The 19,464-nt window shown below is 45.2% G+C and overlaps 1 protein-coding gene across 12 annotated transcripts in view; it reads left to right on the top strand.

Moving 5' to 3' along the window:
• ARHGEF7 (Rho guanine nucleotide exchange factor 7) overlaps nucleotides 1–19,464 on the top strand; it is a 159,540-nt gene that overhangs the window by 76,633 nt on the left and 63,443 nt on the right. For all 12 annotated transcript variants that reach the window (XR_008319854.1, XM_053311162.1, XM_053311158.1 and 9 more), the window contains 7 exons: nucleotides 2,378–2,516; nucleotides 9,981–10,040; nucleotides 13,547–13,693; nucleotides 14,299–14,385; nucleotides 14,656–14,734; nucleotides 15,955–16,094; nucleotides 18,961–19,185. Coding sequence is in view for 11 of the 12 variants with exons in the window: in XM_053311162.1 (XP_053167137.1) it covers nucleotides 2,378–2,516; nucleotides 9,981–10,040; nucleotides 13,547–13,693; nucleotides 14,299–14,385; nucleotides 14,656–14,734; nucleotides 15,955–16,094; nucleotides 18,961–19,185 (877 nt within the window). In the remaining variant the exon portion in view is untranslated. The remainder of the gene's footprint in view (nucleotides 1–2,377; nucleotides 2,517–9,980; nucleotides 10,041–13,546; nucleotides 13,694–14,298; nucleotides 14,386–14,655; nucleotides 14,735–15,954; nucleotides 16,095–18,960; nucleotides 19,186–19,464) is intronic.

Below are 19,464 nucleotides of genomic sequence, written 5' to 3'. Positions count from 1 at the left end.
CTATTGTCTTTGTCAAAACAGCTGTGCTCTGAACCAACCACACTGAATGTATAGATAGATGCAATGGAAATAAATTAACTGATGTACAGTCTGCAGATAGTTCACCAGCCTCAAATAATACAGTTTTTCTGTGAAGTTCCATCATGATTACACTTCATTAAAGATTCTGTTTTCTGAATATCCGGTGTGCTGTGGTGGGTAGTAGTAAAACACAAATGTGTGTGATATTCTCTTGACGGTTTTTTTTTTAAAAAAGCCATTAATAATGTGTGTAGCTATAGCGGGACCTCTATCAAACATGAACTTGGGTTATGTGCACCATTTTTTAATATGTCAACTTGATTTCACTGTTGAGCTTGAGACCCTTTTCACATGAACACTTGCTTCAGTTTCACTGTGGCAGTGTTAGAGGAGGAGGAAGCAGGAATAGGTATACTTACTCCTAAGCTGTTTGGGCTATGAAAATATTGGCAGAGAAGGTCCTCATTTGCTTCATCCAGTGTGACTCTCTCGATCAAAAAAAAAAGATTACTGTTCTTTTTCTTGAAAGCAGCTTTATGAACAGCTGTCTGAATGTGGGAAGGTCAGTGAAATCTCTCAAGGAATAATGCGAAGACTCTGCAGAAGATAATATGGAACACAATTTCACTGATCTCGTCTACCTGGGTTGGGAAGTATAGTACTCGACTCCTCAAATGAGTTGTGTTTATGCTACCCAGGATAAAGAGCAAGAACTGAAGATCAGCCCCAGCAGAGCTGCACAAGAGTGCAGGCACACGACTCAGGAATGCATTCCTGCACTTTTGCAACAGAGCTTCCATTTGAAAACAGTGGAAGCTGTTTTGTGCAAGTGAAGTGTGCATTTCTAGGTTGTTGCACAGCTGTGCTCTTGTGCAATTCCCCAGGGCTAAATTTTACATGCACAGCAGCCCCGCGGAAGGAAAATGCTGGCATTATGCTGCATATCTTGTCAGCCACCAACTTTCACCACTTGATACATTTAGCTCATGTATTTCATGTGATAAAAACAATCTGCCCATGATGGATGATCTTAGCAAGTCATTTATATATACTTCTCGGTTGCTGCCCCGAGACTGTGGAATGCTCTCCATACTGAGATACAATCCTCCCCATCTCTGGCAATTTTTAAAAAGCATTTGAAAACCCACCTCTTCACCCAAGCTTTTTCAGCTTTTAAAAATGTTTAGGTTTTAATCTGTGGTTGATTTTTAAATTGTTAAATTGTTTTAAGTTTTTGTACTGTATATGTTTTGAACTTGTTTTATGCTACTAACCACCCAGAGGCGAAGGTTTGGGGTGGTGTACAAGTTTGATAAATAAACAAATATACACAAGCAGTCAGATGAATTTTATTTGTGTGAATTTAATAGTAGTTCGATTTAATAGTAGTTTGAAGCTGTCTGGGTTATCATATGCTAGCTGCAATTATATAAATGTGTGAGCTGAGCTCTTGGTCATATTTTTTAGGAATGAAGGTAAAGCATGCCAAGGGGGTAGGCATACAATGTGACCACAGATTTTCTGACACCTAGTAAAATAAATGGATAACTTTGGCTCTGTTCTTAGACTGTTGATTAGAGCATGATATGTGGTGCTGTGCAGATGTGTAGCTAAATGAGGCTTCCTTTCAGGGAAATATTGTACATTGATGCTGAAATCCTGAGGGTAGAAACGTCCAGTGGCAAATGCTTTCTATTTGTTCTCGACATTGTGCTAAGGTGGATAAAATCACTATGGGAGACTTAATGCTAGACAAACTATGTTTTCAAGGCAGCTCATGAAAGTGTACTTTGTGCTGCTTGAAAACATTCAGAAATTCTCTCTTTGGCATAATATTCAATATATGCTCCTTTTCAATATATGCTCCAATATGTGCTCCTTTCCTTTTCAGAGGAACTGATGACCTATTGATGTCTGGTTCTTGAAACTTTTTCTATAAAAATTCAATCCTGTGCACATTTTCTTAGAAGTAAACCCTGCTGAACAATGTGGGGCTTGCTTTTGAGTAGATATGTATAGGATCGAGTTGTAAGTCTCCTTGGATCTGTACATTTTATCTCTTGTTATAAACATTCCTAATGCATTCAAGTAATTCACATTACTTGAAATACTTATTTATAATACTTATAATCTTAAACTTAGCCCTAAACAAGTATTTGAGTTTGAAGATTTGCTTTTCCATGAACAACTTTCACATTAAAAATAGGTCTCTTCATATTGTTTTGATGACTAGCCTTTTGTTCTCTTTCATTGCCTCCCCTCCCCTCCAGCAGGCTATTGCTGAAGAATTAGAATGATTCCTTCTTGTTGATTTAGCTCTTTGTTTACTGTTAACTTTTTTTTTTTGTATGAACAGTGAAGAGCTAGGAGAATTCATGGAGATGAAAGGAGCCAACAGTCCTGGGATTCTTGTACTGACCACGGGCTTGAGCAAACCCTTTATGCGCCTGGATAAATATCCCACATTGCTCAAAGAACTTGAAAGACATATGGAGGTATATCTTAGCAGCATTTATGTTCCAGCTTAATGATGATTTGGCAACAATTACCCTAAAGGTACATTCAAGGATGATGGGTTGCAATCTACATTACTTTACTCTGATTCTTCTGATGTAAGAGAATAGTCTTGAAAGCTTGAGTCCATTATACTTCTAGGATTGGACTTTCAAAGCCTATACTGTACTGCTGCTAAGCCTAAATCAGGGCTGCTCAACTTTAGCCTTCCTGCAGATGTTAGATTACATCTCCCATCATCCCTGATTATTTGCCACTGTGGCTGGGGATGATGGAAGATGTTCAGAAATGGTTGGAAGATTGAAGTTGTTTGGCCTTAGCCTAAATGTATGTTAATTGCTTATTCGGTCCCAGTCTTTCTCTATTTGTGTTCAATATCACTATATTTCCCTTGGGTGATGGAAACGCTCTGGGAAGAGCATCTGCATGTTTCCATGCTGAAGGTTCCAAGTCCCCTCCACAGTATCTCTAGATAGGGTGGAGAGAGACCTGTAACCTTGAATAAGCAGCTGCCAGTCTGTGTAGACAATATTGAGCTAGATGAACCAATGGTCTGACTAGGTATAAGGCAACTATGCCTTATGTTCCTATCTCCTTTAGACTGTGAGCAAGCCCTTTATCTCAGGAACCTGTCTTTGCACTATGTGTAAAACTCCATATACATGGATGGTGCTATATAAATTCATAATAAAAAGCATAAACAACACACCCTAAACCTGATCCTAAATCTGTGATTTGACCTTGCAGTTCCATAGTTTGTAAGGTAGTGCTGTTGTTGATGCAGCTTACTTCAAGTCTCTGGATGCCTTTTTACAGATTATGAATTCCTAACAGTCCAAGTACTGTTTATCTTTTTCAAAAATGCACAATAGACCTGCAAATACAGGGCCTGTATAGGAATTTGCAAAGACTTGTGCATCCACACCAGGGATTTTTTTGGGGGAGGTGGGGTACACCCGAAAAGCTCCTTCCTTTCCAAGTTAGAGGCCTCCTCTGAGTTTCAAAGGAACAGCACAATGAGCTTATGTTGGAAGCCCCATAGCAAGTTCATTGCTCATCATTTGTCCCTCTGGTTTGAAGTGTTAAACTGTAACTAGGTTGCTTTGGAAGCAAACACATGTTGGATTATGACTTAATTTGAGACAATTTCTCACAAGATTTTTAGGAATTCCCAAGTCCTAAATACGTTAATTCATTGCAGATTTAATCTTGAAGAAGAGAAGTTGTCACACTTATGTCCTCACTACTACTGAGTGTACTTCAGTGACTTTTGGTTCGACAGTGCCTTGTAATATGTGGCTGGGTTGAAATACTAGTTTTGATTTTTAAATCTTAAATGAGTAGCTCTAGAATTCTCAGTTTCAAGAGTTATTTCTCATATTTAAATAACTTTGCACTGCAGTCCTATGCATATTTATTCCGAAGCAAGTCCCATTATGTTCTTATAGGCCTTACATCCACGTAAATGTGCGTAGGATTGCAGCTTTAGAACTAGAAAAAAATACTGTTCAGATTTGCATCTCTGTTAATTCTGCCAGTTTTATAGTCTTTAATTTCTGTACTAGGAAAACTTGCTTCATATAGTAATATCTATCATATAGTAATATCTGAAGGAGTGTCCATAAATTTGCACCTATTGAGACTCCTCTATATTATGGGAATGGTATCTTATAAAATGAATCGTTGGCACTTACCTGAAAGGTCATTTTCCTCAGAGGCATGGGTTGTATCCGCAAAGGATGCTGGGTTGTCTTGACCTCCTGTTCCTAGACAGGGCCAATCAAGAGCTTTGGCTCATCTCAGGAGGGAGGGGCAATCCCCTGAAACTCCAGTTCATAGCCAGCTCTAACAAATGCTCCAGAACAATAAAGAGAGGAAACAAGAAACAGGCAAGCAAAACAAATGCGCCACAGCAAACACGGAGAACTCGACAAGAAACAATATTGGTACATCGCCTGGCCTAACTAAACAGTACCTCGCAGGGAGAACAAACTACCCCTGGAGGGAAACCACCCCACAGATATATGGGAGACAGTAAGGTACAGGATATCAGGACAGAAGAATATACAGACTGGACGAACAAGTGGGTGGGGGCGGATACAACCCATACCTCTGAGGAAAATGACCTTTCAGGTAAGTGCCAACAGTTCATTTTCCCTCAGAGGAGGGTTGTATCCGCAAAGGATGCTGGGACCTACCATAGCCCCTATGACACACAGGTCAGGAGCTGTGAGGTCCGGCCTCAAGAAGGAACCACCTGCTGCAAAACACTGCTCTCCAAAGCCGCATCTGCCGAACTCCAATTGTGGATTTTATAGTGCCTCACAAAGGTGGAGAGTGAGGCCCACGTGGCAGCTCAACAGATATCGATCAAGGGAGCCAAGGTGGAAAGAGCAGCAGGTGAAGCCACACTCCTGGTAGAGTGGGCTGCAATCCCCTCTGGGGCTGGAGTAGTTGAGGCAGCGTAAGCTAGCCTGATACACTGACAGATCCAGCGTGACAAGGTGGACGTTGAAATTTTCTTACCTAATGAACAGTCCCTGAAGGAAATGAAGAAGGATTCTGATACTCGAAAGGATTTGGTGCTCCTTAGGTAAACCTTTACTGCCCTACGCACGTCCAAAGTGTGCCACTCACATTCCTTAGGTGAAGAAGGGTTGGGGCAGAAGGAGGGCAGCATTAGTTCCTGAGCCCTAGGGAAAACTGAATTAACTTTAGGCAGGAAAGTTGGGTCAGTATGTAATAGGACATAGTTTGGAGAAACCAGACATAATTCCTTCCGCACAGAAAAGGCGCGCAGATCAGAAACTCACCTGGTGGAAGTAATGGCAACCAAAAACAGAACTTTAAAAGAAAATAAGTGCAAAAGTACAGACCTCAAGGGTTTGAATGGGGCTTTGGTAAGAGCTCAGAGGACTAAATTAAGTTCCCAAGTTGGGAACCTATTAATTGTAGGTGTCTTGAGGATGGTAGCCCCCTTGAGGAATCTCTGCACATGAGGATGCTGAGAAAATGAAGATCCCTGTGACTGTAAGACTGATGAAATCGCAAAGACCTGGCGATGCAGCGTATTGGGGCGGAGCCCCTTATCAAGGCCGCTTTGAAGAAAACCCAACACATGAATCACTGACGCGCAGAGTGGCGAGATGCCTTGAGAGCTACACCAGAGCTCGAAGGTCTTCCAGGTTGACTGATAGACTCTGACCGTAGAAGGCCTTCGGGAAGCCAAGATTGTATCCTGGACTGAACTTGGATAGCCGCATGCTGCTAAAGAGCTCCGCTCATTCTCCAAACGAAGAGATTGAGCCACTCTGGTTCTGGGTGGAGAACCAGACCCTGGATGAGAAGATGACTGTGAGACCCCAGTGGAAGCGGAGGTTGGCTGGACAACTCCACCAGATCTGAAAACCAGGGCCTGCGTGGCCAGTGAGGCGCCACCAGAACGATCTCCGCCCTCAACAGACGGACCCGCCGAATGGTCTGCGGTATAATGGCAAACGGCGGAAAGGCATATGACAGGCCTGGAGGCCACAGGAAGGTCAGAGCATCCACTCCCTCCACCCTGGAGGAGCGATACCTGGAGAGGAACTGCCCCAGCTTGGCGTTTCCTGGAGTGGCGAATAGGTCCATGACCGGTTGACCGAATCTCAGAACAATCTGCTGGAAGACTCAAGGATCCAGAGACCACTCCACCGGGTCTATCTGCAACCGACTCAACCAGTCTGCGACAGTGTTTAGCACTCAGCTGACATGATTGGCCTCTAGGGACAGAAGATGTTGCTCTGCCCATGCTAGTAGGAGCGAGGCCTCGCACATCAGGGCTCAGGATCTTGAGCTGCCCTGCAGGTTGACATGAGCCTTGGCTGTAGCATTGTCCATGCGCACGAGGGCATGGTAACTGTGGATCACTGGTAGAAACTCCGCTAGGGACAATTGAATCGCTCGCAGCTCCAGCCAGTTGATGGAATTGGCGTGCTCGGCTTCGGTTCAATGACCTTGTGCCACTTGTCGGTGACAGTGTTCTCTCCAGCCTAGGAGGCTAGCATCCGTCATGACCTGAATGCGGTCCACAGGAAGGAACTGGATCCCCTTCATTGTAGCTGGTGACACCCACCAGTGCTAGGGCCATACCACTTGAGGCGGCAGATTGATGCGCATTCTGGACCTGCACACCACCTGGTCCTGATACTTGAGGAGAAACCACTGGAGCAGACGAGAATGTAAACGACTCCAGGGTACTATGCCCAAGGCAGACACCATGCGCCCCTGCAGTTGGGACAGAGACAGGACGTCGGACCTGGGATGTGTGATTAGGGCATGACAGCAAGCCACCCAAGATTTTCTGCATTCCGAAGTTAGACAAACTGTTCCCTGAACGGTGTTGATCACCACACCTAGGTGGAGAACCTTGGGTTGGGGAATAAGTGAACTCTTGGGGCCATTTACTATGAACCCGTGTGCCTCCAGGACGGAAAGGGTCAACTAGACATCCTGCTGACCTCTGGAGAAGGAGGGATCATCGAGGTATGGGTAAAGATCAACAGGCCGTCCAGGTATGGATGGACGCCCTTGGTCCTCAAGTGCGCCACAAGTGCCACCATGAGTTTGGTAAACACCCGAGGCACAGTCGAAAGACCAAAGGGAAGCGCCTGGTACTGGAAGTGATGAGACTGATAAGCAAACTTCAGGAAGCGTATGTCCTGCTTGTGGATGGGCACATGTAGATAGGCCTCCTTCAGGTCCACCAAAGCTAGAAATTCTTCCTCCTGGAGGGCCATCAATATTGAGCTAAGAGTTTCCATGCGAAACCTCCTCCTCTGGAGGAACCTGTTCACGAACTTGAGATCTAGGATAGCTCTCGAGTCCCCATTTTTTGGGGGAACTAGAAACAGGATGGAATAGACCCCTTTCCCCTGCTCCCTCAAGGGTACATATCCGATTGCCCGTATGGAGCGTAGGTGACAAATAGCTTCCATCATCAAGTGGTGCTTGGATTCCTTGCAGGAACTTGGGGATTGGAAAGAACCTATCCGGAGGTTGCGCAGGAAACTCCAGAGAATACCCCAACGAGACCGTCTGCAGGATCCAGGTGTTGGTACAGGTCTGAGCCCAGACTTGCGCAAACTCCCCCAGCCTGACCCCCACCAGAGGGAGAGAGTGATCCTGGAGAAGGCGACCCTGTGGGTAGTCACTGGGACTGATTTTGCTTGAAACTGGGCTTGGAATGTTGGCTGGCCTGCTAGGGCTTTCAAAATGAATTGTCCCGAAAGGAGGACTGGTTCTTAGGCTAGTTTGATCTGTCAGGCCTATTCTGGTGGAAACAAAAGGAAGGCCTGTATCCTTTGAAGCTAGACGTGGTCGGCGAGAAAGGCTGTCAGTCCTGGCGCTGAGATGTAGCCACAGAGGGCATTGCCTTTTTATTGTCCTTTGTTTGAATCAAAACAGGTTCCAGCACATCTCCGAAGAGCTTGCCCCCTTTAAATGCTGAATTGGCGAGATTAGACCTGGACTTTTGGTCAGCTTTCCAATTTTTTAGCCACAAGTGGCGCCTTACAGTAACGTTGGATGCCAGGGCCCTGGCGGACAACTGGGCGGCGTCCAAGGAGGAATCTGCCATGAACTTGACTACCTTTCCTAATTTGTTAAGGCCATGCCGAAGGCTGGTCAGCTCTGGGGGAATTAGGGGAATGAGGTCCTTTACCCAGAGATCAGCAGCCCTAGCGAAGATGGCATTAGAGCATTAGAGGCCCTGAGGGAAAGAGCAGTCGCCTCGTGGGACCTGCAGAGGGCTGCGTCGAATTTTTTTATCCTCCACATTTTCCAAAACATTCTCCCCCTCCTTGGGGAGCACAGCCCCCATGACCAGAGTGGCCACCTCAGCATCAACCAGAGCTACATTAAGCCTACTCATGAAAGCGCTGCTAGAATTGTACATGCACCTCACTGCCGGGAGGGGGGGGGGCTTTGCCTTCCGTGGGCCTGTCCCATTCCGTTGTTTTTGGAAAACATCCAAAAACAACTGGGGGCGGAACATTGATCTCCTGAGACCTTAAGGAGGGAAGCACTGCTGGATCCTCCTCCGTGACTTCAGTAACTGGCTGAAAAACCCCCCCCCCAGCGAAGGGTTTTCCTGACCTTGTGTAGGAGAACCGGGTCGTCAGCCTGAGAGAAAAGCCGATAGCTGGCCTGCTGAGCGGGCTCCTCTTCATCACTGGAGAGTTCCCCTTCCTCCCTGTCGGACTCAGAAGCCTTCGAGGGCGCAGGGAACTCCCGACAAGGGAGGTGCTGAATAAGCGCGGCAGGAGGGGAAACGATTGGGCAGCAAGGAGAGAGGGCAGGAGGCCCACTGTCCTGAAGCTGCGTGGCCGGGCTGGTTTGCGGGTCGGTGCACGGTGCGGCAGGGGCTGCAGCCAAAATGGCAGCCGCTGGAGTTTTGACGGGAAAAAGCTGGCCGGGAGTGGAGTGGCAATGGGTGCAGGCAGCCAAGGTAACTTCTGAAACTCATCTCGGAGGGATATTCTCCTCCTCCTCCTGAGCCCCGCCCGGCAGAGAAACGGCGTCGGCATCCGTGATATTGGCCACTGTGTTGGCGCGCAAGCACTTGGCGGGGGGTGCGGAGCAGGGATCCCCCAACCCCGAAGCCCCTTCCAAAGTCCTTATCGGCTCACCTGCCAGCGTCCCTATGGTCTCAGGCTTGCGTTGCAGAGCCAGGGGAGTGGTGTCTGACCCAGCGCCACTCACAACTTCCAAGAGGTTCGTTCCCTGAGCGGATGGCTTGTGCGCAGCCTGGCTGCCTTCCGATCTGGCAACTGACGAAGCCGTATCACGCTTCCTTGCCTTAGAAGCCTTGGCGGCCTTGCAGGACCGAGGTCCGGGTGTGGGAGTGTAAGCCGCGACCCACTCAGCCTGGCACACTGAGTGCACCACAGAATCCTCCAAGAGAGAGGGAGACACCTCTCTCTCATCGCAGTGAAGCTCCAATGCCATTAAGAGGCACACAAGGAGCTGCAGCAGAGGAATTAACAGGGTTTTTTTTTCTTTTCTCTCTGCTATCCCCTTCACTATTGCTGAGGCAAAAGGAGAGATACAGCCAGCCAGAGACACTTCAAAGTCTTGAAGGAGAGTATAAAAAACTCCAATACAGAGCAAAAATCAAAGCAGCCTTGCTGGAGCGAGACAGGGCGAAGAACTGGAGTTCCAGGGGATTGCCCCTTCCTCCTGAGATGAGCCAAAGCTCTTGATTGGCCCTGTCTAGGAGCAGGAGGTCGAGACAACCCACCATCCTTTGCGGATACAACCGTCCTCTGAGGGAAAATAAAATTTCTCCCTGCTAGTGTGTCACAATCTAATTGTTACTTAGCAATGTAACTGTAAGGAAGATCTTAATTGTTTAATTCAGTATTAAAATTTGTAATATATTACTTTCTTCTTGAATTTTATTTTAGGATTATCATCCAGATCGTCCTGACATTCAGAAATCCATGACGGCCTTCAAAAATCTTTCTGTAAGCAATTTAAGGGATAAATGGTGTGCTAAATACTACTGTAAACATCATATGAAATCATCTCCCTAGGTAAAGGGAAGAGGAGGAGCCTAAAAGTATGTGTGGCATTACTAAAAATAGATGGCCATCTGGCTTCAAGGGGCAGGCAGGTCATAAGAGGTGGAGGAAGTGAGGCCCATATGGTATCTGTGAAGGAAGCTAGTGAAACAAGAAAATCTGCAAGTAGAAAGTTACCAAATGAACTCCTAGTATGAACAATCCTCATAAGGGGAGAGGGACCAGAGATAAAATACAATACATTATGGGGTGAAGAGGTTGGCACATGGCATACTTTCCCCCTTGAGGCTCATAACCTCATGCTTTGGTGATCAAATCCTGGACCTCATTATCCGTGAGGGTTCCATTCCCACAGATTACCGTGGGTAACAAAACCATGGATAATGAGTCATTGAAGTCTGTGGGATTGCTGGGCTTAGTTTCCCAGACTTCAAAATATTGTTGGAAAAAAACCCTAAAAACCTGAAAATTGGCCAAACAAAGTACCCTACCATGCTCTGTGGGCCTCCTGGCATCTAACAGTGCCCCCCACCAGTGCCAAAAGCGGATTTTTTGGTGGTTTTTTTGCAGATTTCCCCCCTGTTTCTGATTAAATGAGCCACAAAATGGTTCCTACAGACAAAATGGTGGTTGGAAATCACCTCCACGGTAATTTCTGGCCTTCTAGGAAGTGTGGATACATGGGTTTTAACACTTTTGTATCCATGGATAATGAGGTAGGGTGCCTTTTTGTGCACCACGGAACCGCGATTAGCAGAACTGCAGATAGTGAGGTCCACCAGTTTAATGTTATTATTGTGTAACTGTTTTATAGTCTTGTTGTAAATGTTTTGTAAACGGCCTTGAGATTTTTTTAAATGAAAGTCAGTATAAACATTAAACAATAAATTAAATATAATATTAGACACACATTCAAGAAGGAGCTGTACAGTTGGTGTGCATTTTGTATTTCCAATCTAGTCATTAATATTATATGTTTAGGCAAGATATTTCCCATTGGGTAGTTGAATGGTCTTTTGTTTTAAATTGGAGCATTAGGAATGTTATTTGAGGCTGTTTCATACTCTGTGGCCTCCCCCCACCCCCAAATATGGGGAACAGTGTTGTATGTGAATCGGTCCTTAGGTGAAAAATCTTATGTGCTCACTAAAGGTGATGCAAGAAAGGAGAGATCTAATGTAGTTTAAAATATTTAAATTGTAAGCAAAGTCCAAAAGAAGGATTTAGCTATAAGCCAGTATAATAAGTTGGGGTTTTTTTTTAATATCAAACTGGAACTGTCATCGTCATTGGTGCCATTTAAATACTAATATTTATCAAGGGCCTTCAACAACTAGGTGCTATATAAAGAACAATTAAGTGGACACAGTTTCTGCCCATATGGATGGTGGTGGCGGGGAGGAAGGGACAGTGGACCGGTCAGTCATTTTAGAACAAGTGACGTACTTCTGAGGTGCCCAAAGCATTTTCTGCTTTGGTATAAAGTTAGAAGTAGCCTTTAAAGAAGAGTGACTTAGCAGCTCGTGCCGTGGTAGATATGTGTTGTTGCCTTCAATACTCTTGCCATTTCTGTAGGAACCGTATAGCACCAATAGGGACCATATAACATCGATTTTGAAAGACTTGCACTGGCTGCTGATGTGTTTTCGAACGAAATACAGAGTTCTGGTTATTCCTTATAAAGCCCTCAATGGCTCAAGTCCAGGGTACTTAAGAGAGCACCTTCTCTGTCGTGAAAACTGCCACCTTATTAAGATCATCTGGAGAGGCCTGCTTACGGTTGCTGACAGCTCGTTTGGTGGTGACTCGGAACTGGGCCCTCTCTGTAACTTCTCCGGGACTCTTGAATACACTCCCTGTTGAAATAAGAGCATCTCCTTTTCTTTGCTTGTTTTTAAGAAGGACTCTCAATGTTCCTGTTTTCCCAGGCTTTAACTGAAGTTTAAATTTTAATGTTTTTACTTTACTGAGATGGTTTTTATCTGTTTTATGAATTTTAACTGTTTTATATTTTTATATTGATGATGATGATTTATTCGATTTCTATACCGCCCTTCCAAAAATGGCTCAGGGCGGTTTACACAGAGAAATAATAAGTAAAATAAGTTGGATCCCTGTCTCCAAAGGGCTCACAATCTTAAAAAGAAACACAAGATAGACACCAGCAACAGTCACTGGAGGTACTGTGCTGGGAGTAGGTAGGACCACTTACTCCCCCTGCTAAATAAAGAGAATCACCACGTTACAAGGTGCCTCTTTGCCAAGTTAGCAGGGGTATTTGTTATGTTTTTAACTTTGTTCACTTCCTTGAGATATCTATATCAGGCTGTACAGAAATATGATAAATAAAATAAAAATAAATTTTCTCCTGTAAGGAGGATCCTCATGGCCAAATCATGGAATTTGGTTGCTTGGAGACTCCATGTTGCTAAAACAAAAAGGCTCAGATGTTGTGTTCTCTCCAAGGTGTGCTTGTGTGTGCGCGCACACACCAACTTCCAGACCCACTCACAGGCCACTGCTGCCAACTCTCCGGCACCCAGTCCCCGGCACCCTGTTTCCCTGCTCCCCAGCCGGGAAGCTTTACCATGCTCCCCCCTCTCCCTGGCTGGGTTGCTGCCATGACACCACCTCATCCCCCCCTCCCACCCCGCTGGCCAGGCCGCCTCCTTCTCCACTTCTGGCTGTAGATCTTACAAGATCTGCAGCAGCCAGAGAAGGATGGAAGGCGGTGGAGGCTCCTCTCCCTCCAGCAGCCCAGAGAGACCAGGGCAGGAAGGAATTTGGCAGGTCCCTAGAGAAAGAAGGTTCTACAAAAATTGGCTGGAAGTACTTTCTGTGTATGGAGCTTCTGTTTTGATTTCGGCAAATTCTGGTCTTACCCCTACGGATGGACCTAAACCATGGTTTGAGTGCTTTGAGGGAAATTAAAAAGGGAGCTTTAAGAAAACGAAGGGCTGATGCTTACCTGCTCTTTGCCGCCCCTTCCAGCTCCCTGCTGGGGTGATCTAAAAAGCCCTGTGCGCCATCAGCATGCACATGGCGTCCTCAGGGCTTTTGGGGACATGTGCTTCCCCAGCAGGAAGCTGAAGGGGTGGTAGAAAGCAGGTAAGCATCAGCCCTCCATTTTCTTAAAGTTCCCTTTTTAATTTCCCACAAAGCATTCAAACCGCACTTCCCTCACAGTGCTCAAATAATGCATTCGGGCGCATCCCTACCCCCACCGCTGTCCTATTGTTGAACATCACATGGTGTTAACGAACAACTTTTCAGGGAACATTCGGGATTGCAGTGGGAAGCGGAGGTGGGGGGTGAAATTCCTGTTCTGCAAATTTCCTTCCACTCATGGCTGTTTAGATACAGTTTTTGCATTCTGAACAAATATTAATTCTTAGCTAGCTCAGTTTTACTCACACACAGTTTGATAATGTTTATTCTTGGTCTAATAGGCACAATGTCAAGAAGTACGGAAACGAAAGGAACTTGAACTCCAAATACTCACAGAAGCCATCCGTTCCTGGGAAGGAGAGGATATTAAAACACTGGGAAATGTTATTTATATGTCACAAGTCATGATTCAGTGTGCTGGTAGTGAGGTAATGCAATTTCCTTTTTTTTTTTAATTTTAAGCAGGATCTTACCCTGCTACCGTGTATTTATTTTGATGACTCGAATAGGGACTAATACAAAGCACTGTCATATATTTTGCCGGTTTCTTTAAAAACTACCTTTTAAAAGCCTATCTTTGTTCTTGGCTTTTAATAATGTCTCCTTTTTGTTTTTGTTCATGAAAGAGGGGGATGGATAAAACCTGCTAGAGGAACTAGTAAAGAAATATTCTCAAATATTTCATTAGTATTTATAATCTTTACAGTATTCAGTTAAGTTCAACGTGGCATTTACTTGCCATATGTGGCAGGGCTGGCTATTTGTTTTTTAGGCCACTCTATTCCTTAAAGCAAGGGATCTCAAATCTTGGTCATGCTTATATGTTCAGATATAATCTATATGGTTATAGATTGCTGTAGAAAATCAAAGGTAGCTAATCTCATTTTTTTGTATTTTAAAAGGTCTCTGTTGCTTAATTTTATTTGTGATGCAAGAACAAGGTGTTTATGTTATGCCATGTGAATTTTTTACTGAGTTTTGTCATGTCATTTAATTTTAACTTAGATTTTAATTTTGTTTCTCTCTTTATAAGGAAAAGAACGAAAGATACCTTCTTCTCTTTCCTAACATTTTGCTCATGTTGTCTGCCAGCCCTAGGATGAGTGGATTTATTTATCAGGTAAAAGTAGTTTTAATATGTTTAAATTATCCTTAGGTCTTTGGTAATAGGTGGTTATTAATTCTGCAAAACCTTACAGTGAACTTCTGTGGAACTTTTGCATATAAGTGCTTTGAGGATTATATTAAAGGTATCATAAGTACAGTGTGGTATCAGAACACTGAACACCAGGAGTCTTGCTTCAAAGTCAACAAAAGCATGCCCTAACACTTTGTGTGTGTGTTATATTTGTTTATTATGTAAATAGTTATTTGTTTTATCTATTTCTAGGGAAAACTACCGCTGACAGGTATGGCCATCACAAAGCTAGAAGATAGTGAAAGTCACAGAAATGCATTTGAAATATCAGGTAAGGTCCTTGTGGTTTTCTGTGTGTATCCTTGCATACGCCAAACAAGATGTCAGACAGCATCTATTCTACGTTCTGAGTCCTTTAGTGTTAAGCAGCTAGCAAGCTGAAACAATCATTCTGGTTTAACATTCTAAAACTGATATTCTGCTTTTCTTTAATTAAGAACTTGAGGCAGCCTACATTTAAGGGAACACACTTCTTCACTGTTTTTTTAAAGATCTCTAATGGCTGATGTGCTTCCTTTAGGAAGGAGTTTTATAAATCTGGTGCCATGTTGAAAAGCCCTCCCCAAAGTTAACGTCAGTCTAATCTGTAATGAAGGAGGAACTTGGAGCACAGGGCCTCACAATATAATCTCAGAAAGTGGGGATGTTCATTATTTACATTTATGGGAGCAGATGGTCTCTAAGGTACACAGAACCCAGGTCGTTTAGGATTTTAAAGATCAGAACCAGAACTTGTAACTGTGCCTGGAAATTAACTGGGAACTGCAAAGGTCTAACAGCACTGGTAGAATGTGTTCCTCCAAGACTAATGCAAGCTAAAACCTGGGCAGCCATTCTACAGTTTCCAACCTGAGTAATGTATCCTAGGAGTACTATATAACCTAGTATGGTAAATATCTAGTGGTAATTTATGGTGAGATAAATAATGCTACTCATACAAGAGGAAGCCTAACTGGGAGAAATCTTTAAATCTTAATTTGCAAAAGAGGAGAGCTGGTCTTGTGGTTAGAAGCATGACTTGTCCTCTTAGCTAAGCAGGGTCTGCCCTGGTTGCATATGAATGGGAGACTAGAAGTGTGAGCACTGGAAGATATTCCCCTCGGGATAGAGCCTCTCTGAGAAGAGCAGAACGTTTCAAGTTTCCTCCCTAGCTTCTCCAAGATAAGGCTGAGAGAGATTCCTGCCTGCAATTTTGGAGAAGTCGCTGCCAGTCTCTGAAGACAATACCGAGCTAGATAGACCATTGGTCTGACTCTGTATATGGCAGCTTCCTGTTTCGCTTAGGTTCTGCAGATAACTGCCCAGAATCAAATAGTACTTGTCTCAATGTGTAGGTGGAATAAAATGGTGGCAGTGTTCTAAAAAGATGGACCAAAAGGAATGTTATTTTATTAATACCATGCTTTTATTACCAGATAGTGAATGTATGATGTAGAGGAGATTCCTGATGTAGGAGAAGGGTGCTGATCTTTAAAATGTATCATGCTTTAGGAAATATGATTGAACGAATATTAGTATCCTGTAACAACCAGCAAGATCTGCATGAATGGGTAGATCATCTGCAGAAACAAACCAAAGTAACAACTATTGGGACTCCTATTATTAAACCTCATTCTGTGCCATCTCACACGGTAAGAGGCTTTCTGTCCTTATTTTTTGTCAAATTTAAAGTAAGCAAGAACACTGTGGGTGGGTTTAGATGTAAACACTGTTTGCTTTGTCAAGCCGTGGTTAGTATTACTATACAAACCTGTAGCACTTCACTAAGTGTAGAGCTGGAAGGGATGGCTAGCACAGAAGCTACTTTTTTAATTTTAATTTTTGCATGTGGAGTGTGTGCCAAGAGCTGCTGAAGAATGTGAACAGTGAGCAGAGAGAGTGTTCATGCCCCCTTCCAAATTGGGACCAATGGCTGGGGAGCAACTAAAGAGGCAAATCCTTGCCAGCAGTAGGGGAAAGCAGTCTGGGTTTCATCCAAGGGCTTCATTGAGGCGAAGAGAAGGGATGGGACATAAACAAGCCGATACAGTAAAATAAATTCAGATTGGGAAATCTTTGGCGCCAGTGTATTTGTTTAATAAACCATAGTATACAGAACTTCAGGAAAATTCCTAACATTGTCAACGAGTATTGTATGAGATCTCCCCCCTCTCTCTCCCCTCTCTCTCTCACTCTCCCCCCTTCCCCGCTTCCCCCCTGCAGGGAGCTCTGCTGAGTTATTGGTAGGAGAGGGAGGGAGACAGGTGGGTGGGCAGGCTCAAGGAAGCAGCTCTTGCTGCCGCATCCCCCACTTTGATCTCCCCTTGAAGAAGTGCCCGTACACCCTGCTGGCTACCCCCAACCCCGTCACATAGCAGTGGTTGAAAAAGGTTTTTAAAAATAAAATATTTAACTTGTGCGGGGCAGTGGCGGGGCTCTGGGTGGGCCCTTAGGGGGAGAAAGCTCTGGGGGAGCCCCCCCCCAAACATTTGGAGGCCCTCCCCAGAGACAGGAAGCCATGGACCAAATTCCCAAGATCCGTGGCGCTGTGTGTGCGGGTGTGTGTAGGTAGGTAGGTAGATAGATAGATTTCTCCTAGGTGTACTTGTCACTAATCCTATGTGTGGCAGCTCTTGCGAGAGTTCACGAGCAGCTGCCGATTAGCGATGGGGACGGGGAGAAAATAAGGATGTGGGCCAGCCGGTGAGAGCAGGTGGCAGCTGGCCAGCCCGGCTGCAGGGAACTGGCAGACGGGTGGGAGGAGGTGGCGGGCCGGACTTTGCGGCTGGCCTGCCAGCCAGAAACTGGGCCGGGGGAAGAAGCAGGCGGCGGCGGTCTGGTTGGAATTGGTGGGTGGGTGGGAGGAGGTGGCAGGCTGGCCTGCTAGCCAGAAACCACCTGGGGGGAGAAGCAGCTGACGGGAGCAGGTGGCGGTGGCCAGGCCTAGCGGGCAGGAGAAGGTGGCAGGGCAGCTTTCCAGTGGCCCACCAGCCAGAAACTGTGGGCGGTGGGTTGGGGAGAAGCAGGCCCGGTGTGGGGTAGGGTGGGGGAAGAAGCTAGTATAAATAAAAAGGCTAAGGAAGTACGTGGCAAGCCCTGCCCACACAGTGCTTTACCAATCAGAGGTAACAGATCAGAAGCATCGTGGTGATTGGGCAGTGGGGATTTCATATGCAGATAGGGAGGAGGAGCCTGTGCTTGTTATTAGTTGGGATGCAGCTGTTACTGGTTGGAAGATGTGCTTGATTGTAGAAGAGAGAAGAATCTATCTGTATATAAAAGGATAGTGGGCAAGGGTCTGCAAAGAGATGGGTCGTGAAGGAGGAAAGAGTCCCTTAAGGAGAAGGAGGCTGCCATAGTGCGAATTAGATGAGGAAACATGATGAACAAGATCTGTTAACTTGGGGAGAGAGAGGGGGGTGGGAGGGAGAGCAAGCGAGTGGAGGAGAGAGAAAAAGAAGGAAGGGCAAGGGACAGGTCCAGGCCTGTCAGTGGCCTGAGGGGAACGAGTGGCCATGGCAGCAGCAGCACTGAGGAACAGTCCAGTCCGCTGCTGCTGCTCGGAGCTACCGAGGCCCGGGCCTATCAGTGTCTTGAGGGGAATGAGTGGCTATGGCAGTGTTAGCGAAGAAGGGCCCGGTCAACTGCTGCTGCTGCTCCTCCTGTGGGGAGGAGCAGGAGTGGGGCTCAGGTGAGGGTGGGGAGGTCTCTGGGGTTAGGGGGCTGTAGCTTGGCCAGTCAGCACCAGCAACGCCGCAGCTGTAACACAGAGGGGAGTGAGGTGGATGGAAGCAATGGGATGGAGGAGCAGGAGCCGGAAGTTGGCTCAGGTAAGGGTAGAGAGATCTTGGAGGTGAAGGAGCTGTGGTCGGGGGTGAGGGAAGCAATTAAGTACTAGCGCCCAGATACTTTGTGCAGGTTAAGCTAGTTTTGATTATTTAATTGTAGTAGAATTACTGAGTTTTAGGCTACTGAAGTGTCATGTAGCTGTGATATATTTATGTAAGCATCAGGCCTGTGCTGAATATAATCAAGTCCTACACCACTCTGTAAATGTCTGAACAAGAATCACACCGGTGGCGGGAAGCGGGAGGGCTGCTTCTGCCTATTTTGCCAGACCTTTCCTCAAAGCCTGGTGACATTCCAGCGGAAGGAGCCAGTATCATTTGCTTGACCAACATGGTTCCTGGTCACAGATGTTTCTGTAGAAGTATTGGATCACAAGGCAGTTGTTCCCACAACAGAAATGTTGGTTTGTAAAGAACAATCCTGAAAAGTCTATGATTTGTTTGTTGCAGCTTACTGATGTTACTAAGATTAAGACAAGATCAGTTAAGTAGCTAGGCATAGAGTTGACAAATGTCTAAGTTGGAACAAAGCTGTTTAATAACTGTTACTCCATGCCTTTGTAACAAATTGGTGATGATAGCTGGCTAGTGTAAAGTTAAACATGGTGATCACACTTTTTACGCTTCCTTTTCCTTATCCTTATTTCTGTAATCCTTGTACATTTGGCAGCTTCCTTCTCATCCTCTAACACCATCTAGCAAACACTCAGACAGCAAGCAAATGCCACTAACTCCAGTATACCATACTCTTCCACATCCTTCACATCACGGGACACCGCCTACTACTATAAACTGGGGACCCCTTGAGCCTCCTAAAACTCCTAAGCCATGGAGTTTGAGCTGTTTACGACCAGCACCCCCATTACGGCCTTCAGCAGCGCTCTGTTATAAAGAGGTAAGAATTAATCGCTTATTAAAAGTCTGTGTTTGTTTAATGTCATAACTCTACAGATATGTAATGTGTTCCACGTGCTTTATGAAGTGTTTTAACTTTGCTTCTTCAACTAGCATTGAATCAGTCATAATTAACTGAAGTAGTGCTCTTTTACGAATGAATCACTCTGGGTAGAGTGACAATTTCTGAGCTTTGAACTTCTTTCTGTTTCTGATGTTTTCCACTTTTTCTGTTTAACCCATTTTATTTTCTTAGTAGAATAGAGTAGGAGAAAACCCT

This window comes from Hemicordylus capensis, chromosome 3 (genome assembly GCF_027244095.1).
Source record: "Hemicordylus capensis ecotype Gifberg chromosome 3, rHemCap1.1.pri, whole genome shotgun sequence".
In the NCBI taxonomy this organism is placed as follows: Eukaryota; Metazoa; Chordata; class Lepidosauria; order Squamata; family Cordylidae; genus Hemicordylus; species Hemicordylus capensis.
Note: the sequence above shows the minus strand (reverse complement) of the source record. Positions and strands in the feature narration are given on the sequence as shown.